The sequence below is a fragment of the Pagrus major genome, chromosome 3 (genome assembly GCF_040436345.1).
Source record: "Pagrus major chromosome 3, Pma_NU_1.0".
NCBI classification, from domain to species: Eukaryota; Metazoa; Chordata; class Actinopteri; order Spariformes; family Sparidae; genus Pagrus; species Pagrus major.
Genome location: NC_133217.1, coordinates 5,805,544 through 5,831,441, shown reverse-complemented (window position 1 = coordinate 5,831,441; position 25,898 = coordinate 5,805,544). Strand labels below are relative to the sequence as shown.

The window sequence follows — 25,898 nt, the reverse complement described above, 5'->3', positions numbered from 1 at the left end:
TCGTTTTTAAAAAACAACTTTATTAATACTTTCTCTTTTGTTAAAAACAGAATATATAAAAATGATTTCATTCTAAATTATTTTACAGAGCATAGTGGCTTTGCTTCAGAAAACAGAAACAAATCGCTACTTGTACAATGTGAAAAATAAGTCGTTCCCCTGCAGTGACTGAGCTTAATCGAGTCAGCATTAAAGAAATAAAGTTTTCCTTTTCTTACCAGAAAAAAAAAGGTCTGTGGATAAACACTGATGCTGCTACATTAAGGCCAAACCTCCTACAGACGTGGAAAACTTCCTTGGTAAAGTGACAACGTAGTTTCTTTTTTTTAAATATAATCTTTGAAATTAAATAAAACTTGAAAATGAAAAGCTTTTCAAAAAGCAAGCAAGTATTGCACGGACAGATCTCCTAGTACCCTTTAAAATAAATCAAAAAAGGAACTCACTAGTACACCCCAGAGAAGAAATTTATAGCAGAGGTTTTCAGAGGAAGCAGCTGCTGCTAGACAAATCAAACCGTGTGGTTTTTTTTTTGTCTGGTAGGCGAGCATTTTGTGCTCTTGATTCTTACTTTCTGTTGGCATGGAGATAAAAATGTGAAGGTGCAGCAGTCTAAGAAACTGGGCTTGTTGTTTTGGACGAGTGGCAGTTAATCAACAAGACCCGTTTCGAGGTGAAGGAGGTTGTGGGAGTGTCGGCAAGATACTGCACTTCACGGTCACAGTTCCAGTGGACTAAAAAGAACCTGTTTAACCCAGAGATCACACTAACGGGACCGTGGTGGCCTTAGCGCCTGGTGTGTCTCATTAGTATGCAGTGCAATACCTGGAGCAGAGCTGCTTAGCCTCTGGATAACCCCTAATTGGCATCGGAAATGTAGAACATGAAATAATGAGAAATCAAATATAAAAAACAATGCTTTTCACTCTGTTACACCATAAAACTCTGTTTCTTAAATCAAAAACAGATGAGCTTTAAAATGTCAGGAAGCTTTAAAAATAAACAAACAAAAAAATTCATTATGTACAGAGTTCAGCTATCAAACATACGTTCGTCATATGGTTCGGGTTCTGGGGCTAGGAGCCTGATATGGAGCAAAGAAACACAACCAAAACAAAAATTCAAAAGCATGATTCAAAAAAAAAACAAGAGTTTCTAGTCTGTATCAGGTCAACTGATCCAATAATTTAAAGAACAATAAGAGCCTAATCTAAAATCATGTTGTGGCAGGGGAGAATGTTTAAAACATACAAGATTTGGACAGAATGAGACAACCAATAGCAACAATACTAAGAGCAGACCAAACAAACTGACAGTCCAAAAGTGAAATAACAACAAAACGCACACACACACACGTGAGGGAGTGGGTTGAGTTCATCAATCTTTGATTATGCTCAGGAGTTTTTATGTTTGGTAGGTCATGGAGTCCAGGCAGGAAACCTCAATCTGGCTGGTACAAAGTGTTCATAGTGGAGTTTGGTGGCTTTAGTGGAGTCGTCTTTATGTGTGGTACATCTTGTGGTCGTACTCTGTGGCGGAGCGGCTGTGAGGAGAATCCATTTCTCTGTGGATGGGCGCGGGGATGCTGCTGCTGCGGTGTTGGTGGTTGTCGGTCAGCGTCAGGCTCAGCAGGCTGGTGCAGGTGGGCAGGTAGATGTGCTGCACGTGCTCCACCTCCGACCGACACACGGGACACAGCTGAGGGAAAGAAGAGGAAAATTGAGCACCGAGTTCATTTATTTTTAATCATTTTTTTAGCATTATTTTGGGTGGGGGGTGTCCTCGCCCTGCTGCTGCGGCGAGGACACGGCCTCTTTACATGGGGAGTGCGCTCTACCAACTTGGGCCCCCCACCGAGTTTATTTTTTAAAAGTCAGCTTGTGTGCACATATCAAAGGCTAAAGAGGGGAGTTTACAGACCGCTCCAATACAAAGCTGATTACTGCATTAAACTTGTGAAACCAAGAGGAGTCAAAGCTAATGAAACCTGGTACGTTAAGAGATAAGGCAGCCACAATCAAACCGGTACAGAGTTACAGAAATGAGCCGGGGAGAGTACTGCTGCTACCTCTACTACCGTCATCTGACCTACCGCCTTAAGTGTTAAAACTTGCGTGTGCAAATATCTGAAAGTTAAAGGTCAAGACGAGCTGAATCATGCGCCATTTTAACTGACTGTGAGAACTGCCTCCACACTCACGCTGAGAGCAGTGAAACTTCCCTCGTCTTAAGTTTTCTACTGAGTCATTCGCAGGTCTATTAAGTGGGTCACGTTTCTTAGTTGAGTTAATGGAAGTAAGACTTGACTGGCTGCTGTAATCCCTTCATAAGACAAAATCACACTTGCGCACACACACACACACACACACACATACACACCATCTGCTTCCACAAAGAAGGGCAACATTTAGCTGATTAAGTGGGGGGGGGGGGGACAATCAGGTCAGCAGAGTGTAAGCAAAGCTTTGGATGTTGTTTAAAGGACCATAAAAAGGATCAGAAGTTGGAACTAAAGTGTAATTAAAGAGCTTTCAGTATAGCTGGGAACTTAAAGCAGGCTGAGGTGCCTTAAGTCAAGGACCAATGAGAAAACAAAGCAGTTGTTGTGCAGCCTCATCTCTAATTGCCTCTTATTCACTTTTATAAAGTACTACTTTTAAGGTTGTGATGAAATCAGCATTTTCAGTGAAGAAAATGCAAACCATGCTCGAGCTGCAACAATGCACCAGCAACTATTTTGATAAATTAATCTGTTTGAGTAATGACAAAATGTCAAAATTATCTGATTCCAGCTTCTTAAAATGTGAGCGTTTTCTGTTTTCTTTACTTCTCTATGACAGCAAACTGAATATCTTTGGTTGTGGACAAGAACAAAACGGACATTTTGGGACGTTATTTTGGGTTTTGGGAAGCACTGATCGCACTGCGCTCTTCCATTTTCTCACAACCAGTGAAGAGTCGTCTCACCTCGAGCTGATTTGCGCAGGTTTGGCAGCACACCATGTGGCCGCAGGGGCAGAACGCGGCGTCTATCTCCTCCTCGCAGCACAGCATACACAACAGGGCCTCTCGGAGCTTCTGCAGTCGCTCCTGCAGGGCTCGGCTCTGCTGGCAGCTGCCGCAGTCCAGCCCCTCGTCCTGCTGGTCGTCTCTGCTCGGGGAGCGTGAAGGAGAGGAGCGTTCGCCGCTGCCGGAGCGCGACATCAGATCCACGACGCCAGAGTTGTAGAGGGCGCGGCGGGCGTGGTCGTACACTTCCTTGGAGGTACGTCGGATGTCAAAGACGTACTTCTTGCCCAGGTTGATGTTTTCATTGAGGAAAAGAGAAGCTAGGTGACCCTTGAAGTCTCTGCTGTACTGCATCATCACTGCGTTAGTGACTGTGTCACACCTAGAGATGAAAATAAGATGAGCTATGATTAGAAACATCAGTAAAAACTACCACTTCCAAAATGAACTGCAGTAACCTCTTCTTCCCCTCACTGTTGTGTTATCTGTTTATTCAATATTCCCTCTGCTCTGCTTATTTAAGCAACGCCCACAGTAACGTTCATCCTGTTCTGATGCCACATTCATCACGTAGAGATAAACACTGAACACTTGTTTCCAAGCAGGCCTAAAAAATAATACATTAAATCTGCAGACTCTGAGGCAAAACCCGTCCCTGAAACAAAAGACGGGACTGTCTTTTGTACCTTTGTACTATTGTGACTGACTGAGAACAGTTTCATAGCTAAGTCGTTCTAAATCGTCCCTGTTCACTGCAAATTTAAGACACAAAAAATGCATCTTTACCAACTCAAGATGTGCAATCCACATTTCCATCTACACTCATTCGGGTCAAGGACATGTTTGTGTGACTATGCGTGCCACTTTGCATGTATTTATACTGCAATAAAGGGGGACAACAGGAGCTCACTAGGTCAATATGTACAAATGTGGGAGAATGCAGAAAGAAGTGATTGCCAAGTAGAGCAGAACTCATGTTTTAGGTCTGAGTTTAATAATCTACTAGTCCTAGTGAAGGACAATATACAATAAACCTCAAAACAGGTTACAGTGAGAAAGATTCTTCTAAAAATCAGGTCAGATCTGTGAATGACTAACAGCTGTTGACAGACACCCATACAGAAACATTAAACTCAACTGAGCAACAGAGCTAGAAATTAATTCCAATTGAATGAGGTGAGCTGGAGACTGCAGTCGACTGCTAATAACTTAAGGCAGTATTGACTTGGAGCAAGCTTTTTAAAGGCCTAGTCCTATTAAAGTTGACGAGCTGTGTGTGTGTGTGTGTGCGCGTGTGTGAGAGAGTTAATGATCTGGGTTTTTAGCTCTCACCTGTAGAAGGCGTGGGTCTCTGTAATGGCCCTGTACAGGCCACTGGCTGCCCGGTTACTGATGAGCTTAAAGAGAAGCACTGCGCTGTCACTTGTGTCCTTGGTAACTGTCAGGTACACCGTTTTCCCCGACTGGGTGGCAATCTGGATGACTGGGTAGCTTACTCTAAGATGAGAGGGAAAAAGAAGAAACGGTTACATGTTGAGTTTTGTTAAAGACAAATTGATAGCTACTGCAACATGATATCAAAAGCTGCACTATGTAGATTTGGGGAAGACAGTTTCTTGAAAATATTCATAACATTTTCATGCTGAAACAACCTCAATAAACAAATAGACCCTGCCACCTTTCTAGCTTCAAACGGTGTTCTGGGGACCTTATTTTTATTTAAACAGCTTGTTTATTCAGTTATGGAAAATAAATATTTCTGAGTTTGTATTACCACCTCATTAATATTGTAAATAATTACAATTCTCAGTTTGATTTCTCGTCCAAAACCACATAGTGCCCCTTTAAGAATACACGCAGCTACTTATACGTGGAGCATACCTGTTGACTAAGCTGAAGTCCTCCTTGCAAATGGCGATGCCCTCTGGACCCACTCCTATGGCCAACCGTTGGCCGTTTGCGTCGCGAACCCAGTGCCACTCCACCCCATAATGCTCCAGAGAGGAGACCAGCTGCAGGGCCTGATACTCCACTGAGCCCTGGCTCAAACCCTCCAGAGCCTTGTGTCTGGAGACGATGCTGCACAAGGGACAAGAAACAAAACCATGTGAGTTTATCTAGCTCTAAAGCTCCGACTGGAAATTACATTTTCTGGCACAAACTTTTTCATATAAATAATCTTCTGTCAAGGAACAGCCAGTGAGACAGCTGCATTATTCAAACACGATAAATGTGACTCTGGAGTGTGTTTTAGCTGTCAGAGTTGAACACAGCCTCAGGCAGAGAGCTCTGATGTAAAACTGGGTCTTTTCTGACAACTACACTTACGAGATCAATGATTAGGCAGCAGAACTGTTGCTTCTTTTAGTCCGTGAAACCTGCTGGTTTCTACAGACTGTGGTAGAAAATGCCTAATGGACTCTCTCATTACTGTAACAAGGTTTTTTCTGTAGTAATAATTACTTTTACTTAATTTATTTAACGGTACAATATTCTAGTACGCCTTCCACCCCTATGGGATATGTATACCGCACTCATCTACACCAGGGAGATCATTCTATGAAATGTATAGAAAACAACTGTTGGGAAATGCATGCACCTGACTCCACAACAGGGTGGGGGTAAGTGGAGGTGCAGCAGAGAACAACAGTGCCTGCTGGCTCAACACAGCACTTGGACAAGAAGTTTAGTGTAGCAGGTTTGGCAGATGGGGCTTGATAATGTATAATTTAAGACTCTGTGAGCAACAGTGCCATGTGCACAACAAATTGCTCCAGTAGGCATGCCAAAGGCTGCAAGAACAAAATGGAGACACTGCAGTAATTCTTGGATAAATTCCCAACAGTCGCAGGTGGGATGGTCACTGCTGTGGTGTTTGCACATTGGGATCCATGTTTTTGGACTCCATAGCCCTGCAAGAGTGACTGTGTCACACATGTCTGTACATACAAGATGTACAGTGGAATCTGTTGGTGTCAGCACATGCTATGTGATCTCCAGTGAGCTGATCTGCTTGGCTGATCAGTCAGCTGTTTAGCAGCCTTGCAAGGCTGCATGTAATGTGCTCTTCTTAAGTCTTTCACCTCAGTTACCCTGGCTGAGAAGAAAGACTACATCAGGTCAACATGGTGCAGCGTTTTTGGTATTTTTTGTGCAAGATACAAATTTGATTTATTAAAAAATACTTTCCTTTCATTTCCTTGAACACCAGCTGCCGCATTAAACCATCTTTGGCTCACTGCCATGACTGTTATTTACTTTTCATCATGTCTTTATGAGGTGGACTCCTGCCTCCCTCAGAGATAGAGCTTAGGGAGGGCTGACACAAAAAGTCAAAGTTTAATGATTGGCCAGAGCTTGTTTACTTCTGACTACACAGCCTATTAAAATGCTGTTCAAATTCCAGTTGCCTCATGTAAACTACACCAACATCATCAGTGGTGGTTTGAGGTCAGGGTGGGGTTTGTGTTACAGTTACACGTGGAGAGAACAAAAACATTCTGTGCCAGGGCCCTAGAAAAACGCTCTGAAACGCTCTGTTTTAGCTCCCGTCTCTCCTCGGATTGGTCAGCTCACACATGCCTGACACCAGCACTGCTAACAGCAATGGAGCAGCTGTGCAAAATCCAAACAAACAAAAAAAAACTAAACACGAGGCATTAGTTATGCAAATGTGTACCTGTCGATCGTGGCGGTGCTGGGCTCCTCTCCACACAGCTCTGAGTACCAGTACTGGGCTGTGTTTTGGTTGTAGTCACCAAACTCTGCCTGTGCCAGCAGCGCACTAAGCTCCTCTGCTTGTTCTGAGCCCATGCGGAGGTGGCCATTATGAAGGTCCTCCTTCACGTGCATGAAGAAAACGTGTCTGGTGGACAGGAAGAGAAAAGAACATTGGTCAGATGTGAAATCAAGGAAAAGGGTTAACTGAATAGACAAAGACAAATATATCTTTTAACCAGAATGAGGGCAAATAATCATCAGTGCCCTCTGTTATTGTTCAACTGTTACTCATTACATGAGTAATCACTGAGGAGTCGTGACGTCTGGAGCACAAACAGCCCAGAGCAGGTGGCCATTACAGGGCTGGAATTTCACCACAGACAGCAGGTGTGTGTGTGGAAGGAAAAAGCAACAGCAACATTTGTTCAGCAGTCACTTTCTCTTTTTCAATCTCTTCCTCAAATAAACTTCCGAAAGTGTGAATTCAATAGAGGCTCTAAAAGTGGAAGTTGAGACAGGGAAAGTAGTTTCAGGGTCGAATATTAGTTTTTCTCCAGAATGGCAGAGGAAGTACTTGGACAAGAGCGCAGCTGTGTTGTATTGTATCTGCTGGGCAAATGCATGACCACCAGCGTGTGTTGTTCAGCGATAAGTTTCAATGTTGAACACAATAAAAAGCCTTAAAATGATCTGGCTCCTTGTCAAAACTGTGGTTTGATAACTCCACACCAACAGAGGAATTCTTGTTAAAAATTAGGTGGGTCCAAAGTGGCCGTTAATGTTTGACAGTTTAAAGATTAATGGTGGTCAGAAACAACGCTGTTATTGTTTTGTCTGAGTGATTAAATGAGAACACAGAGTTCTGGTGTGGCCAAGCAAAACAGCTAAAATTCTGTAAAACATAAGCCGTGGCTGGTGCTTTCCATTGTTTTGACCAGAAGATGTGAGGCATTCTTTCCTCCTAGCAGCGGGAGACAAGACGTCACGAGGAGAAACACCCTGGCCGACTCGGTGCCTACAGTATGAACAGTGCTGAACTGAAGTAACCTGAACAGATCCTCCTTGAGATGACCTCTGGCACAGTGACTTTAAGAAGATTTAACACGCACGGGCCTGCCTGCAGTCACCTGCTTCTGTCCGACAGGTTGGACCGCTTACCGCTGGATAATGTTGTTGACTTGCTGGGATCCTGTCATTTCCCTACGCGCATAAACAAAATGTTATATCACGTTTTCTGTCTTCTCACCGATTACGCACAGTCTATGCATCCAGTGACCTAATGTAACCTCCGTGATCACACACTCTTTGCTCTATAGACCTTACTTGACCGTAAAATGACTGCATGTTCTGGCCTACTGTATCCTGATGCGACTGAAACCAGACTGTGCCTGAAACTGCTTGTGATTTCCTCTCAAATAAAAAAGTCCCTTAGGACTACAAATCTCTTTGAAGCATGATGCAAAGGGAGACATTTTTCATTTGTGCAAATCAGGTCAACTCTGACCTGAGGATATTTGCGAGGGTTTAGAGGGACACTTTGATTGGAGGAGGGGGATGTAGCAACTCATTATCACCCCTTTCATTGAGTTTAAATGAACCAATTGTGTTGTTTATGTGGAATGGCCCTCTTGCCGAGACGTCTTGTGGGAACTACAAAGGACGTGAACGAGCTGGAGGTGACGTTTCCCCTCTCATCTTATGGGACTAAAATCCCAGACGCTTGAGGGAGCGGCGCATGATGACTGGTGGCAGAATATGCACACCTGTGTATTGTAGCTGCTCCTGTATGCAGCAACACAGACACACCTCGTCCAACGCACGGTGCTTCAGAGGAGTATCGACAGTAGCCAAAAAGCAGCTGTGAGGCGCACAAACAAAGTCGGCCTACACCGCCCCTGATAAAGCCAGACCATAACAACGAAGCCCCATAGCTGACTAGCCTCAGGCATAACAAACAGTGCTTTGATATGGTGTTAAACATCCCATTCCCTCCAACACACACACACACACACACTCACTCACACACAGTGTGCTCTATTGTGTCAGGCCCAGCAGGCGTCATGTGATGGAGCGCTGCTAGTTAGCTACCTGCCTGACGCAAACAATAGGGCCGACTTGTTACTGCAGGGTGCCGACAAAGGGTTACTACAGGGCAAGCTGTGGAGGTTACTCTAGTTCAGGTGGAGACTGGCAAGAGGTTAATGTCGGTCACTGTGCCAGTGAGCAAGGCATTTGTCATCTTAAAAGCTTGCCTCTACACATGTCCTGGCCTGTTAGGTAGGCGATGTGTCTCTGACAATAAGTCTCGTCATTCTGAGTTTAACCTCAACATTGTGTCATTTGACCAACCATCGATACCAACGTGCACCATGGTATGCAACTTTTGGCTACTGAGCAAGACGTCCGACTCCTGCATTCCTGCTGTTCAGGGCGCCCAAATGTGTAAACAGGTGTGCGTGCTCGGCTGAGCTCGGGCCAAAATTCCAATTATCATTGGGAAGTAGGAAAACAAATCGGGAGCCAAACAGTAAAATAGGTAACTGCAGTTCACTGAGAGCTGTTACTGCCTGTCTTCCCCGAGGCTGCATGAGAAGCATCAGATATGCGCTCTGCCAAACATCACAACAACACGACCAACAATCGTCAACAATTTCTCCCACCGAGGCCCCTGTGAAGCTGCACCGCTACTGTATCTGCCCGAAACACCAGCTCTGCACAGTCATGAGAACTCACTGCATGACCAATGTTATGATGAGAGCAGAAGTTTTGTACAGATTAGGGATAGACTGTTATTTTGATATTTGGAAGAGTAAGTAAGTAATTGAAACTGTACTGTACTTGAATACTTCCATTATCTGCTACTTTATACTTCCACTCCATTAAAGGTTGGAGGCAAATATTGTACTTTTAACTCCACTACATTTATTTAATAACTCTGCAGATTTAAGGTCATTTCTGTTATATGCAATCGAACAAACAAAAAAAAAAATCCCACAGATTTCATTCAGCCAGGCCGATTATCAGTTGATCCTTAGTACAGATTAACCTAAACACAGCCTGGCTAGTCTATTAACCATTTGTCTTCCAGGCCATTATTTTGAAAATTAAAAACTATTCTCTTTGGGTTTCCTCGGGCAGCTTCTCAAGACAGCTGTCACAGGATCAGCTTGCTGAGATTGTGTAGTGCCGCCTCAGCACATGTCAAGGGCCGACCTCAGCTGAGGGCATGGGAGAGCTGACAGTCCATATATCCATGAGGTTTGAGACTGATGTGACGTGACTGAAAATGTGGGGATACACTTGACGTTATTCTTTTGCAAACCCATCAAGTATACGGAGGACTGTTACCGCAGTTGCAAGGCAAGAGACAACAGAAGGGATAAATGACCCCCATGCTCAACCAAACGGGCATCTGAGCAGACGATTCATTATGACTCGACTAGACAGGACTGGAGTCTGTCTATTGCTTGGACGTCTCTGCTGCCTGTTTGATTCACCGTGTCGAGGACCGGCACACGTTACTATTCAGACACATTTGCACACGTGTCATCACAGACTCACCCATGAAGAACAAGGCAATCCTGTGCTTGTTCTTCAGACGCAGACTGAATGGCAGGAAGTCAGTGCTCAGACCAAAGTCTCCTGGCCTACTTCTACCATATTACACTGTATACACCCTCATCATTGTTTCTCCTTCATAGAGATAACCCATAAACAGTCGTAAGAGGCTTACTCATTTTCAGTCATAATACCCCTGAGAATGTTGACAGCATGAGGAGAAATAAATGCACCTCAAAACTGGTTGTGGGGGGACAGAGATGCAACGATTAATCGATCATAAGAAAATAAATTCCAGCTTCTTAAATTTGAGGATTTGCTGCTTTTCTTTGTCATTTAGGAGAGTAAATGAAGAGTCTTGGAGTTTTGGTCTGTTGGTTGGACAAAAGAAGAAGACGTCACTTTGAGGGATATTGTGATGAGCATTTTTCACACATTTTTCACACTTTATAGTCTAAACAATTAATCGAGGAAAATAGGCAGATTAATCTGTATTGAAAACCATCTTTAGTTGCGGCCCTTGTGGGGGAGGGAAGCAGTCATGTGGGATGCTGCAAGAATGTGTGAATACTTGATTGCCTGGCTGGAATAATTCAATTAAAGCAGGCTTCAAACTCTGAAAAAGAATATCTGAAAATAGGTCAGTGGCTACAGAGCTGAGCTAAGTAGATGGAGATGAAATAATTCAGCTTATTCTTTCGGCCCCATCTTTGAACCGTTAAAATCTAAAAACACTGAAATACCCCAAAGTGCAGCGTTTGAGAATTCAAAGCAAATTGTTGGAACATTTGAAGGTTTTCATGACAGGACGAGAAAAAAAACCGACAAGAACACACACTTTTTCTAGTAGATGAAGACTCAACTAAACTGTTTCACCCATTTTGATGTTTTCTGCTTTATTCCTCCAGTGTGCAGAAAGTCAGCGCTGCACAGAAGAACAAAACGTCCCCACCGAACTGAAACCTAACACCTCTGCCTAGAGACTGCGCCTCACCCAGCCAATCACCAGTAGAGTTTCAGACCTCATCGGTTGGGCTCTCAACAATGCGGTTTGTGAGCTAGTCAAATAACACACTGCCAGGAGCCGTTTGCTGAGAGGTTACTATCAGTCAATGAACTATGGTAAACTCTGAACATCTTCTCTGTGAGTGTGGGCTGCACGGAAAGTCGAGACACAAACGCTTATTGTAGTTTTAATCTTGTACTTTATCAGAGGGTTGCTGAATGCTCATTCCAGCATTAAAATATAACACATAAGCCTTTTGCTCGGAGCACAGTTGGACTGAAAGCCATCCAGCGATAAAACAAAGAAGCTGTTTGTATGCTAAATGCCTCGGGGTTATGGGCTGGTGCTCTGTACTGGATGGTAAAACAGTGATTAAAGCCCAGCATCAAGCCTAACTTCAGCGGCCAAACAAATATAACTATTCTGCTGTTCTTGGACGAGAACTAATGTTATGACTTCAAACAAGACAGATCAGGGATAGGTTACTCGAGTGCACAACAAAGAGAGGGGAAAGAAACTTGCAGGGAAAGTAAAACTGTCTAATCTCCGACGGTGGAGCTTGCCGATAAAAACTTGGGTGGCTTATTTGAACATTTCAAGACCCTCTGGCGACTTGTGTGATCTTTGGCTTGATTGTCTCCGTAGCCTCGGTGCCACAGTGAGCTAGAAATGATAACTGGTGTGTGACCGGAATAAATTACCTCAAATTGTTTTTGCAGAACATTTAGTTGAAGAGGCAGCGCAGGTATTTTGTCACAGAGACAATGCTCTTGTCTTCGCAGGTGAATTCTTAGAATACTTGATGTAAAAATGAAGCTGAGTGAAGTTGAGTTCACTCTTTTCTTCTTCTAAGTGTCATTGGTACATCCATGCAAATTTGAGCCCTTTCTCAGTTGATCCATTTGACAAAAGGGTTGGAAGCTATCCCACAATGCACTGGGGGTAAAGGCAAGGAAACACCCTGCACAGATCGATAGTCTGTTGCACGCAGGCAGGCAGGCAGGCAACACATTCACTTCTACAAGTCCCCAGCCCCCTGACCAGCAGGTCTTTGCACTGCCTGGGATTACATAAGAAGGACGGATCACTTCAGTGAGAGCTATGACATCAACAGAGCAAAGTTCTTCAAGTTAGATAGGAATCTTTATTTTTGATCTGGAAATTTTCTCTTTTAGCTTATCACACAGCCTCTTAGTGTTAGCTGTTCTTGAATACATATTTGAAGTTACTGTACCATCCTTCTTCAATAATTTGTGATAATTTCCCTCCTTCTTTGAAAATCATCAGGCTTCCAGATGGGATTTAAGTTAAAGATAAACCCAATAGCACAGGGGGGTAAAACAGGTTAACAATAAGGACCCCTGATAAAGCCTCCAATAGCTGTGTGTATCCAGTGTTTGCCTGATCAGAATGTTAAACACAAGGGGCTAATGAAGGGGAAACATTCACAAATTTAAACCAGAAACAGCCCCCAGCAAGTTGTGTTTAATGATGCAGATAACACAGGCTGTTGTTGAGGCCCTTGGGTTAGTCTCCTTTAACCAATAAAAATGGCCCGTGGGTAGTGCAGTTACATCTTGCCAGTTGATAACTCATGGAAACTGAATGCAACTCAGATGTTTAAAAAAAAACAAAAAAAACAATATTTTGGGAAACTTATTTGGGACCAAGAAACTGAAGCATCTTTCAGTGCATCGCCAACCACTGGAAGGTTTGAATGACCCTTCAGTGGCGCCTTGAGCTGCCCAAAATAGCAGCTGGAGGTCACGTTATGCATTTGCAAGCAGGGAAATGCTAGATTTATAAAGTAAGCCTGGGAGCGAAGGGTGAAGGGAGGCTCTCAGAGCAATGAGATTAAAGAAAAAAGGGTTTGAGAAGAAAGAGGACACGGCTGCCAGAGAATCAGGCTGAGCTTAAGCCTTAAAATTGAAATAGAAATGGCCTGCACGTTGGCTGTGTGCATTACAAAATCTCCATCCAAAAAGGTTATATAGCTGACCTATCAGTGATTATAGGAAATGTGACCAGATTAACTGTATTATGAGCAGCCTGTAGCCACTTTTTGGTTATAAAAATGTATACAAATGTGAGTCTGGATTGTACATGTTGTGGCACATAATTAACAAAGTGCCCAAATAGTCAGCTGCATGTGAGCCTGAATACTGGAATGACCTGCTAGGCTTTACGTGGCAGCAGAGTACACAGCCTCTTATATAAGCAGCTCTGTGCACGCTCCGTCCAACGCAGGTTACGTAATAAGGCCTATAAGAAGGGCATAAAAAAAGAGGCCCACCCCTCAGCTCAGTGTCGTTGTAACACACAGGCCCCTTTGCTTTGTCCAAACGCTGCCGAGAACACTTTCTCCAGCTCACATACACTTGCTACTGAAATATGCTGTGCGGTTATGAAGCCTGTGTGTTGAGTAGCTGACAGTTTCAGTAACTTCTGAACTTGACTGTAAACACAACGAACATGCCGTGTAGCATATATATAAATATATATATATAAATATTAAAAAAAAAACATTATCTGTAGCGTGAGAGTAAAAAAGTGCAATACATGAAAGTTTTGAAGTTTGCCTGCAGGCAGAACAAGTCGTGCAGAGCCTGTGGTAGAAAGTAGGTCAAAGGTTACAGCCCAGTAAATTAGTATAAATAGGACTCTGCCTGGTCCTGAAAGCACTAATTTGCTCAGATAATGAACAAATCAAGTTTGAACAAATCATGTGTGTCATTTAAAATCGCAGCACGTGCAACAAGAAATGGCGATAACATCAATTGTTTAAATCAACAATAAATACTTCTAAACTCTAGGTGCACCAGTGAAATGGTAAGTTGCACTAGACATATGTGAAGCTAGGGAGGCAATGATTAATCATTAAGTTGTAAAATATTATATTAAATCGCCAACATTTTTTGATAGTCGACTAATTGGTTGGAATATTTTTTTTTTATGAAAAAGTCCATATTCTGATTCCAGCTTCTTAAAAAAATAATATTTTTTGGTTTCTCTAAGCCTCTGTCGCAGTAAACTGAGTATCTCTGCTGTAAGGAGGACTCCCTCTTGAGCTCTGGGAAACACTAATCAACATTTTTCAACATTATCTGACCGAACAGCTAATCAAGGAAATTACCAACAGATTAATTGACAATGAAAATAAGTGTTAGCTATGGCCCTAATGTGGCATTACTGTGAATTGCTGTCACAAGTTAATAGCCCTTATAAATTAAGTAGAGTTTTACAGAGTTGTGTGTCGATATCCAAAATGCCGCCGCTGTGTACTGTCAACATCTTGCCCTCGTCTTTAAAACCGATGCCAGTGTTTGCTCCCCTGCCACGTAATGATATCACATCTGAGCAGATGGATGGCACGAAGGCTGCGCAAAAAAATCCAACACCTAACTTGACACTGTGTTGGAGTGTGCCATGTGTGAGTTTTTATTAACAGCAACCCGTCATACCCTTTCCTGCCATCTCACATCTTTATCTCACCTTTTTTCGCAACCCCATGACCCCCGCCCGACGCCAGCCATCTGTTGATAACCCCTGCTAATCTGGTGGAGGTCAGAGCACAGGCAGCCAAGTGTCCTCCACACCCCCCCTCCCTGCTGCCTTTCACTTTTCTTCATCAGAAAGGTTTGCCAAATATGGGCCAGGGTAGGGGGTGTGTGGGGTGAAGAGAGGAAGTGTGAGCAGTGACTGTTCATACGTGATAGCGATAAAGATTTGGCAAGAGAGCAAAGTTAATCTTTCGATTTGATAGAGCACAGTGAAGGGAGGGAGGAGGGAGCGAGAAACAGCTGAAGGTGGGGCTGTGGGTGAACTGGGGAGCAACTGAGAGCTGACTGGAATGCCAGACTAAACTCCGGCCAAAACAGATACATGTCAGTTTAATGAACAGCTCGAGTGGCGTGCTGCGCATGTGTGTGAGCGAGAGGGCAAGAGCAGCGTGGCGGAGCTTAAAAAGACACCAAACAAATTTCCCCCTCCAGCCTGCCCTACCTCCACCATCAGTTGTTCCAGCCCGCTGGTATCAAACACTGGCGGCGGCGCCTGGGGTGAATGCAACATCCTGACGGTATCACGCTGGAAACTGTGTAAAACAAGCTTTTTGGACAGGTTCCGAGGGCTGCGAAGGCACTTGCTATTTTTAAACTTCAAACGAATTCGGGCCTTGGGAATACCGAGTCAGGATCTAGACTTGTCAGGGCTTGTTACTTTTGCTCTGACTCGTGTTTTTTTGTTCCAATCTGGCAGATAGGAAAGATAGTACGGGGAGATGTGACTCCAATATGTTATTTGCTGGAGAAAGGTTTTCGCTGGCTGTTTCGGTTTCTAAAATGAAAACATCACATTTCAGGTACACGTGAATAAAAACCTCACAAAGTGCTCATGAAAATGTGTTCAAAAATACCAGCTGCATCAGTGACTCATGATGACTTATTCCTGTGAATACAAAAACCACGAGGAAAAACACCCTGCACTGGCCTGTCGCACAGTTTCCAAACAGCATCTGCAGAAATGCCAAATGGAGGGGCTGTGCCTTTGTTCAGACATAAATGGCCATAAACAATTGAAACAAAAAAAGCACAACAAAAGTTATTCTGAGTTGAATGGGGGCAGTGACAGAGGTCCTGGCTGTTGCACAGAGGTCCCAGAGGGCAGGCGCAGAGCGACACACAGCCCCAGAGCTGCTGGATCACATTTCCTGCCTGGTGCTCAGCCAATATGACCTATAATAACCCCGGAAGCACCCAGGAAAGAGGTTACTACAGGGCGTTTCACTGTATTGGAAACAAATCTATAAAGATTTTGATCAGGGAGCTCACGAACAGTGTTTCGTTTTCCCAGCATGTGATCCTTGTTGCATGTCATGAAGCAATAAAGTAATTTTAATGACTGATTTCATCTCTGCGACTTCTTCATGGCTGATTTGCCGACGTGTCATAAACAAAGTGGTTAGATACAATGATATCTCTTGATAACAAATGCGACACGTTTCATGGCACGCCGTGTGAAATGTTGGCACAACATACCTCGTCTGCTCCTGCAGAATCAGATGAGGCTCAACAAAGAACTTGACGCGCAGCCTCAGTCGACAGGGCGCCACATTGTCCATCTGCTGGCAGATGCGGTTTCTCAGATTCAGCCACAGGTTCTCTCCTTTGCTGCCTGTGAACTGCAGCCCAAAGTAGTCCACTTCAATTATGCCCAACTTTCTGCAAACCTGGAGAGAGATGAAAGAAAATTAGTCACAAAAGTGGACACAGGAAAAAGGAACAGCGGTGTGGGAACGATTGTAAGGGACGGAGCTAATCAAGGTTCTGTAAAAGATGTATTTTTATTTACAGCGAGAGACTACAATGTGAAAAGCGGCACCTAACGTATTGAGTTTTGGCAGGGCTCCAGGGTGCGACGGTTTTGGTCGCACAAGCTGTCCAAAATCTGTCAGGTGCGACTAAAGACAGATTATCATTGGATGCACCGGTGCGCCCAAATTTAGCAGAACTGATTTAGGAAATATATCATTTATAATATACATATTGAGCTTGTTGCAATTTCTTGTTAGGTGCAGAGAATAACAAAATTCAGCACCTTTATTCCTGTTTACAATGATTTAAAGTGCTATACGGTGCAGCGAAATTATGTTCTGGTGCTCTTAAATGAAAAAGTGAACCACTTGGGGTTGTGACAGCAGGCTGAAATGTCCTGGAATGAGACAATCCATGTTGGCTCTTGGAGGTTGTCTGCAATATTCCCGTTTACAGTCATTTATATAATGTACTATAGGGTGCACCCACATTTTGTGCTTGTGCACCTGAAGGAAAAAGTTAGGCGCACCAGTGCAACCAGTGTAAAGTGTCTGGAGTTTGGGGTTGTGACAGAAGGCTAAACTGTCCCTCCTAAGACAATCCATCTTGACTTGTGGCTCCCAAAGAATCAAATGAATTCCTCAACAGGAATCAATAAGGTTGCACAAGACTTGCACAGAGGCTAATAAAATGTCTGTGCAAAGTGCTTTTTATCACTCTGCTCATTCGGAGGTTCTGCTAGTCCTCTCTCACAGATAGAAAGCCATCAATATTCTACAGCTCGGGATAGGGTGGAAGTGAACTTGGAGGCTCTCCCGGGGTAAAAAACTGAAAGAAGAAAGAAAAAAGAAAAAAGGAAAGGGGGCTCATCAAACCCACAATCCCACGCCCCCTCATCGTCGGCGGCCATGAGGTTATTACACAACTGCTGCTGGATGTCTGCAGGATGCCCGGAAGCTTCAGATAAGACTCATTCATCGTACCCACAAGCAAGTTGGGGTTATGCCATGCATGTGAAAGAGCTTTTACATTTTATTAGAGGAGGAGGGGGGGAGGAGAAAAAAACAACTTGATGAAAGGAAAAAGTTCGCATGCTGCCCTGATCGTGTCCACTTTGGAGGGAATCTGAACGAGTGCGCTCAGAGTGAAGTTTCAGATTGACTTGAGAGGAGGACGCTGAGTGCTCGCGAAGGCAAGACGAGAATGAACTCTAGTAACCTCCACAAAGCCATCTGCCTCTGACTAAGCCATGCAGGTAGATCGCAGGCTGTTTCCCCACAATGGGTGCAAAAACTTTCCTACATGTGACTCAAGCCTGACGTTTGCCCCCCCCAAACCATGAATCGACATTTTGAGGTTTGATTGTTACAAACAGATGTGTCTTTTCTTGTCACGTTTCGCGCAGCAGAACATTTTGTTTCCGTCCTCCGAGACAGATGTAGCGATAGTTGCGCGTCTTGTTGTTCACAGTGAATATCATGTCAACACATCAAATAAATAATAATTTTAAAAAACAGGCTTTTCTTCCTCAATTTATGCATCTGAATATTTGAGTCACACACAAGCGACCAGTCGTTTCAAGTTCAGGAAAATGGACAATTTAAAGTTTTGCACGGAAGCCAAAGCACTGCCCCCCATTACACACCGCGTAGCTTCGTTTTCAGACAACAACAAAAAGAAATAAGAAAAAAAACGTGATGTTTATCCCACCACAGCCTTACCTTGTTCAGACAGTCTTCACCGTTCGCCTTCGCGTCAACTTCCACTTCCATCACCACCGAATCCGGACGAGTAACGTGGCAGAGCATTTTGGCTGCGTCTTCTTCTAAATCTTTGGTGTGCCACTCTTCCAGAAACAATTAAAAAAAAGAAAACAATTCTCGAGCCCTTCTTGAAAAGCCCCCTACATCAAGCCTTCGTCACTTTCTCAGCCCTTCCACTCCGTGTGGCTGATCTGAGAGCCACCAGCTGTAGGCTATATCAATGAAATGCCATGCACGGCACCGCCTACTCGCAGCTGCCCAATGACGGTGCGTTTCACGTAACCGCCGCGATTCTTAACCAATCAGAAGTCGCGTTACATCCGCACGTTGTTCTGGCTCTAGCTCGTCTCCCCGTGCCTGGAAGTGTGAGGAGTCGGCTGCGCCCTCCTCTGGCCACAAGCCCGTCGCAGGGACCTGAAGTGGCCTCTAAACTCACCTGCTCCTAATGAATTAGACATCTCAGCGAACTTCAGCAGGCCTTGGGGTGAGTTTAATGGCTTGTATACGGTTCCCCCCATCGGTTTTCTGTTAATAATGAATGAGAATGCAGCCTAAAAATAGCTGTGATAACGGGAACATGCTACATTCCGCCTTGCTAATCTGCAGCTGCCGTTCAAAGCCTGTATGAATTTTTCATGATGGCGGCCACGTTGTGTTTCCAACTTCTTTCCACCTTTTCTTTAAAAAAAATAATTGTTTTCCTCCTTGTGTAACACAAGTTATTGCTCTTTGTCTTTGAAGCGAACACACGTTTAAAATGACATCTCTTTTATTAAGCTACCTTATCAAGGGAAGATAAAAGTGACTTCCCTGTCCTCAGTGCTGATATGAAGTGTAATCAAACCATAATGAGATTGCAGTGATGGCAGTTGTCTGGTATATGAACACATTTGTAGGTTTAAGCCCGTTTAAAGTATTTTCAGCTAGGCTACACTGCTCAGTTGTTTGATTCCTGCATTGTTGATCAAAGTTTGAAGCCTTTACTGACTTATAAAGAGCAATTTAAAGGTGCACTATGTAGAAATTTTAATCACAAGTGAAAGATCATCATGGACAGATTATTTTACGCCCAAACAAACAAAATAAACAAACTCCTTGTTTTAATAACTGAATAGACTGAATAAACAAACTGACCTTAAAGGACAACAGAATTTCATACTGTTTAACTTTGTTTATATGTGGCTGACTGCACCCTGTACACTGGGTGTCGGTGGCAACTTTCCCAGAAAATATCACAAGTGGTGCACAGTTAGTGATGCTTTCACCCGTCAGTGGTTTGTCGGCCAGAGTGAGTAGGTGGTTTGCATGCGACGTAACAGTTTTGTTTGTCCTGGTCTCTGCTGGCGTTATGAGTAAGCAGTTAACATTACTGTTAACGGTCATGGCCAAACAAACAAATAAAAAACCGATAACAGTGGAGGATGAAGCTTTTAAAAAAAGGTGCAAATCGCTTTCATCTGGTGTTGTTATGGAGCCGGGCAAAGCTGCCGACTGCCAACTGACTGACGTCACACAGGCGACACTGGATCTCTGGGAAGCAGTGATGTGTTGGTGTTTGCACAAGGAAGTTACATTACAATCTGGACTTTCCAAATTTTAATGGACCAAATGGTCAAACGAGTCATAACTACCCGTTTTGTACACTACAAAAGTTGGCTTCAAAGCCTGGCGCTCTTCCCGGGGGCTTGTGTTTGCATCGCTAGCACGGGAGCTTTGGACCGGGAAGGGGAAGCAGTATGGTTAGCATGCTAACGTCAGTAGATCTCTCTGCAACACAATACTTAGATGTCATAAAGTCAAAACTGTAATATGAAGGAAATTCTTTTCTTATTGCACCTTTTTTGATTTATTTTTCATATATATGTTTATTTATTTTGAACAATATGAATACGAACAAAACAATGTAGACAAGGAAGAAAAGAAAAGCAGGGGGAGGAAAAAAAGTATCACTATTTAATAATTAAATGTTCATTCAGCCTCCTATCTTTCACAACACATACTCTATTATGGTACATTATTCAGTGACAAAGCGTTGTAATTTCCACAGAGGGAGGCAGCTCAGGCCAGAAGACACTGCAGAAAACTGCAGGGCCACACACATACTTACACAAGGGATCCATGGTGTTCAGCCAAGCCCCTGTGCGAGTCTGCCAGGGGACATTTTAGAGTAGAGGCAGCAGTGTGCCTCTCCATATTTTTGTACTCTCCCACCACTGCATTCCTGACGTATCATCGGTCAGTGACTCATATACTACAGGACCCTGTCAAAGCTCCTAGACACAATTACTTCAATTCAGTTGTATTGAAGGATTTACCTAGAATGAGTGTGAGATGAGATTACAATTTACAAACTGTATGTGTGAATTGTGTGTGCATCTGTTTGTGGCCTCTTTATCTGACTGATTATTTCAGCAGGTAAAGATAAAAAGAACTGTGATAAGTGGTTTACAAACTGACTGACGCACTCTTATGCAATGTTATATTCTTGTTCAAATTTATAAATGCTACAGTGGAAATCAAGTTTGAGAGTAGTTTTTAAAGGGTTATCTTGAATTGGTCCCTGTGAGATCCTGCATTTGCAACCACACATTAATAGGCCACACCACGTTTACTGTGAAAGATGAAAATAAAAAGGAATTTCCTAGTGCGAAATGTGTGAACTGTAAGCGTTTTTTCCCTCTGTCTCAATGATACGCATCCACCTACAAACAAAAATCGACTCAACAGATTTCATCAGCTGCAACGTGTGTGTGTGGTATGGTTTGCTAGCCTGGAGTCGGCAGGGATTAGTGTCCTTTTGCATAACAGTGATGCAAGAAGGTGGACAATGAGTGACCCGAGAGACGTGCAGTCTGAGCAAACCCCATAACCATAAATGGAAAAGCAAAGGCGATAGCGAGTGACCTAACAGTCACTGTCGGCGTGGAGCCAGAGGTACTCACTGAGCAGGCAACAGTCACACACAGACAGACACACACACACACTCTCGTACTACTAGACATAAAGTATCTGCAGGTGGGAGTCTTTTTTTTCCTTTCATCTCTCTGCCCCACAGCGCTCTAAAATATGAAAACAATAAACTGAGATATAAACACTAGAGAGGCACTGATCCATTTGTTTTTGGTATTCCATTTTCTGCGTGTCCGTTTGTTGGTTTGTCAGCAGGATTACACACAAAGTACTGAATGGATTTCCATGTAACTTGAATGGATAATGGGTCTCAGGCCAGAATAGACCCCATTAACTTTTGGTGTGCATCTGGATAAAGGTTGATGGAAAAAAACAGGCCAAACCAGCATTTTCCATGGTAACAGGACAGTTATACACTTTCTTAGAACGATTCATTCATTCTTTACGAGCTATAGTAACTTTATCGACTGAATGCTACCAACACTATTACTCTTGCTTCACCCTCTAACGCTAACGCTTCTAAAGCCTTGAAAGTGCATCATTTCTTATGATACTTACTTAGACTAGTTCTGCCGATCACCCATGTTCGTTTTTTTCAGTAACTTCCAGAGTGACCTCCTCAGGAGACTCGTAGACTCATTTAATGTTTTGGAGAACTTGAACGAATAAAGTACACAGCAATACATCACCAACTATTATTAAGTAGATTTCTGTACACAAGTTTCCTAGGGTGGCGAGTTGGGAGGTTATGGGCGATACTTCCAGCGCTCTGGGCAAGTATCATAATAACTGATGCATGGGCTGGACATTCAGGGCTTTAGAAGTGAAAGCTAAGTTGGCTAAACAATAATAAAAGTGTTAGTAGTGTACACTCAATAAACCGAAATCTTCAAGAATGAATGATACGCCATTGTAATTGCTTAAAGAATAAGGATTAGGGTCTGGTTACCATGGAAAATGCCAGTTCCGGTTAAGTCAGCAAGGACGTGCAAGAAGTTACGCCAATAATTGGTGCAAGGTATCATGGGGGCTAGGAATAAAGTGGATACATCACTTCAAAAATATTAAGAAAAATTCAGAAAGAAAAGACTGCAATGGGAAATTGACAATCAATTTATGAGATTATGGAATCTGAATTGGTACATCGATCTGTGACATCAGTTTAATATCCGATGAGTGAATCGGTATCTGCGCCAGATGCCAATATTGGATCAGATCAGTCCCCAACTCTAGTAAATACATAATTGAACAATTCTTTGTGATGCACTAAAAAACATCTGTTGAGAATACAACTTCAGTGTTTGTCTATAGTATATTTTGCAATATTTATACTTCATTTGCTATAGCATCATGCAATACAGCAGATTATAGAAAAAACTGCTTTCCCTTTTTATAATTATAGACATAGAGCAACAGAAGTTATTTTTCTAAAAGTAAATATATATTATGTGGAATACCGATGCAACAATAACTGCAAGAAGAACTGGAGTAATATAAATAGGGACAAACAAACAAAAAACATTTATCTATTAAGACTTCCTTTTTGCACATCTAGGTCAAATATTTTGTGGGTAGGGCATCTTTTTTTACCATCTGTGCTCTCATACAAACACAGACCATTTGCAGACTCCTGGTTCGCAGCTAGGTATGACATCATGCAATGTGACATCACTTCCCTCTGAGGCAAGTCAGCGCTCACTCGACTGGAGCGTGAACACATAGCCATGCAGGGGTTTGTGTGTGTTTGTGTGTGTATGGGCACATGACATCACAGCGTCATCACTGCCCATCTCCGTAGCCAAAGCTGTGCCTCTTGAAGCAGAGATTATGTCAGAAAGTGCCATGCTAGCAGAGCTGCTGTCGCTGTTGTTGTTGTTGTTGTTGTTGTGGTAGCTTTGATTACCTTCATTCCTCACAATCTTTCTCTTGTAAGCCGAAAGAAGAGCAGCGCCAGGCAGCTGACAAATTAGGCGAAAGCAGGGGCTTGTTTGTCCAAGTATGAGGAAAGGCCAGAGGGCGAGCAGCTCCTCTGAGTCCGAAGAGGATGAAGAGCCGCGGTCAAAGGATTCCGAACATCAGCTGTCACCACGTGGATGCTCATCCGGTGACGAGTCATCGTCGGATTCAGATGTGGAGGTAGAACGTGTGATGAAGAGGAGCCAGAGGTTCAGTGGCTCTTTCAGCTTTGGAGAAGATAATCAGTCACAGTCGAGGAATGAGGACACAGGAGAAGTGTCAACAAAAGACAATAATGGAGTACCTGTCCCAGAGCTTACGGAGGCCGGTTCGGAAGCAGAATGTGTACGATTGGAGAAGCGGGATACTTTTTGCAACACAGATCAACCTCCAAGGTCAGGTTTATTCAGGCCTCAGGAATTATGGCTGGCAATGACGAGATGTCTCTCCCTCCGATGGCCTCCTTGTCTGTCCATCTTTAGGCAAAGTAACGTGAAACTAGCCTACCAAGCTGACCTCGACCAATTGGAGGACACACAGATGTCTCTCAGCTCGTCATCAACCAATGAGAGCTCTTCAAGTACATCTACTTCAAATGATAGAGATGTGATACTGGTGAAACCTGAGGAAGAGGAAGTTAAAAGCAGAGGGGTTAAAAGTGGTCCACCCCGTTTTCGTGGGGTTTCTCGTTCCTCCCCGCGATTGCCAAGAGCCAGACAACCTCAGGACTCATTGTTTGCGTCAATGATCTTGGAGAGAGAAACTTTCCTGAGGATTGAGCTGGTAGACTCGGGCGATGACAGGGAAGATTTACGCTACCGGGCAGAATGGAAGCTGTCAGAGAGAACTAAGGAACTGGCAGAGGGAGTCTGGCTCTCTCGAAGCCAAAATCTGATGGATTGACCCATCAAGTTAGAGGTTTGGTTGCCTTTGATGGGGTAGTCTTTTTAAATTATTCCCCCATCAAGTTAGATTGGTTATTGCAACCATCGGTATATTGGTTATTATAATCATCTAATCTTAGTTTGTGTGACTGTTGATTAGAAGTGGCCTAGATTTCGCTGAATAATGAGTAAGATTGGTTTTGCATGATGGCTGTGTAAACTGTGTGCTGATACAAATGCAGTGACTGTAGCTAACTAATTAGTGAAGCTATTTTCAGAAACTCAGCACAGTGAGAGTTAATGTTTGTTTTTCCGCCTTTGTGGGTCTCTCAGAGAGCATTTTATACATGGCTGGTTCCATGTGTGGGAGGCAAGGGAGACCTAATAGAATATGTCATGTATTCACAAATAAAAGCCTTTTTTGTGATATGGGTTTTATTTGTTTTTATAAGAATGTATATTATAACAAATACAGGTAGATTGTTGGAAAGCGCCGCCCTCATTGCCAGATCATGCTCAGATTTGCTCAGTCTAATGCAAATTTGGAACATTTGTTTCCCATGGTTTGTCTGTATACTTGGGACAATTTCACAAACATATTTAAATTTCACAGCTAACTAGGATTTCTAGTTATTGTGCATCAGAACAATAAAAGAAAAGCAATGTGTTTTATCACATAGATGCCAAAGAAATTCAACACAGACTACAGTCCAAGCCCTAATTAAAATTTCATGGTCAGTGTGTGCCAGCAGTCGTTAGCAAATCCCATTGACTTTTTAAAAAAAGAAATTGATTTGATGATTTGTGTTTAAAAAGTCTCTGACAGCATGTTTAATGTCTTGGGGGTTGTGTGAGGATGAACATGATAGGAATTATTTAAATGTAGTTCATGTTTGCCTGAGTAGCTTTATTTCCAAATTGCTTTTAACAGTCCAAGAACTGAAGCGAATTATGAGAGGGGGGTTTAATCAAAGCTTGAATCTAACAGCCTTTCATTACAACATTATGAGACAAAATAAATGAATACAATGTGGTTTTCTCAAATTCTCACATTCAAACTCTGAGGCACATTTGCATACAATATGACAATGTGTGGCTGCATAATAATGATTGTACATGACAAGTGCTATTTTTATTGCACTAACATGGCATCCCTAAGTGTTTCAGTGCATAGCTGTAACCTATTTTAAACATGTATGCACAGCCGTGCTATTTTTCAGATAACAGAGCTATGCTTTGGAATGGGAGCACAGATATGCATAAGTGTACAGTGTAGTGCCTTAAGCAGTAGTATAACGTGACTTTGCCACTACAGATAAGTATAAAGACATCTCTGCAGCTCCTCATGTTAGTGCACTGCAAGTATGAGGACTTTAAACACAAACTATATGAGGGCAGTAAATTGGTAATATCAACCAGTAAATACCCTCCTTTTTTTTCTTGTGTCAGCCAGTCACTAATGAATTTTTATGCACCGGCACTCCAAACATCATCAACATAGGTGCTGTCAGTGTTTGAATTTCACGTATTCATTGCAGCTTGTTGGAGCCACATGTATGCAGCAAACAGAATCCAGCCATCGTTTATACCTTTTATATCTGGCCTATAGCAACATCTGGAAGATGGAAAAAACAGGAGGGGATGAAAAAGCAATGTGTGCATTTGTGAAAAGAATTCAGAAAAAGAAGTTAATTAGTCTTTTCTGGTGTGAATGAGGAGTTTCATCCCCAAAGCCACAATAATGGCAACCCATCATCACAAATGACTGCCTCATTAGGCA

The 25,898-nt window shown here is 43.0% G+C and overlaps 2 protein-coding genes across 2 annotated transcripts in view; one reads left to right on the top strand and one right to left on the bottom strand.

The window, feature by feature from the left end:
- mylipa (myosin regulatory light chain interacting protein a) lies at positions 1-18,582 on the bottom strand. Its single transcript, XM_073463466.1, has 7 exons — positions 18,327-18,582; positions 16,330-16,520; positions 6,689-6,874; positions 4,891-5,088; positions 4,342-4,506; positions 2,968-3,391; positions 1-1,698 (listed from the first exon to the last, which is right to left on the bottom strand). Exons 1-7 carry the CDS (start codon positions 18,411-18,413, stop codon positions 1,501-1,503), a joined length of 1,449 nt encoding a protein of 482 aa, XP_073319567.1. The 5' UTR covers positions 18,414-18,582; the 3' UTR covers positions 1-1,500.
- Positions 18,583-18,598: 16 nt separating this feature from the next.
- dtnbp1b (dystrobrevin binding protein 1b) overlaps positions 18,599-25,898 on the top strand; it is a 75,829-nt gene continuing 68,529 nt past the window's right edge. Inside the window, exons 1-2 of the mRNA XM_073463706.1 lie at positions 18,599-18,635; positions 18,742-18,852. Coding sequence (XP_073319807.1) covers positions 18,599-18,635; positions 18,742-18,852 — 148 coding nt within the window. The remainder of the gene's footprint in view (positions 18,636-18,741; positions 18,853-25,898) is intronic.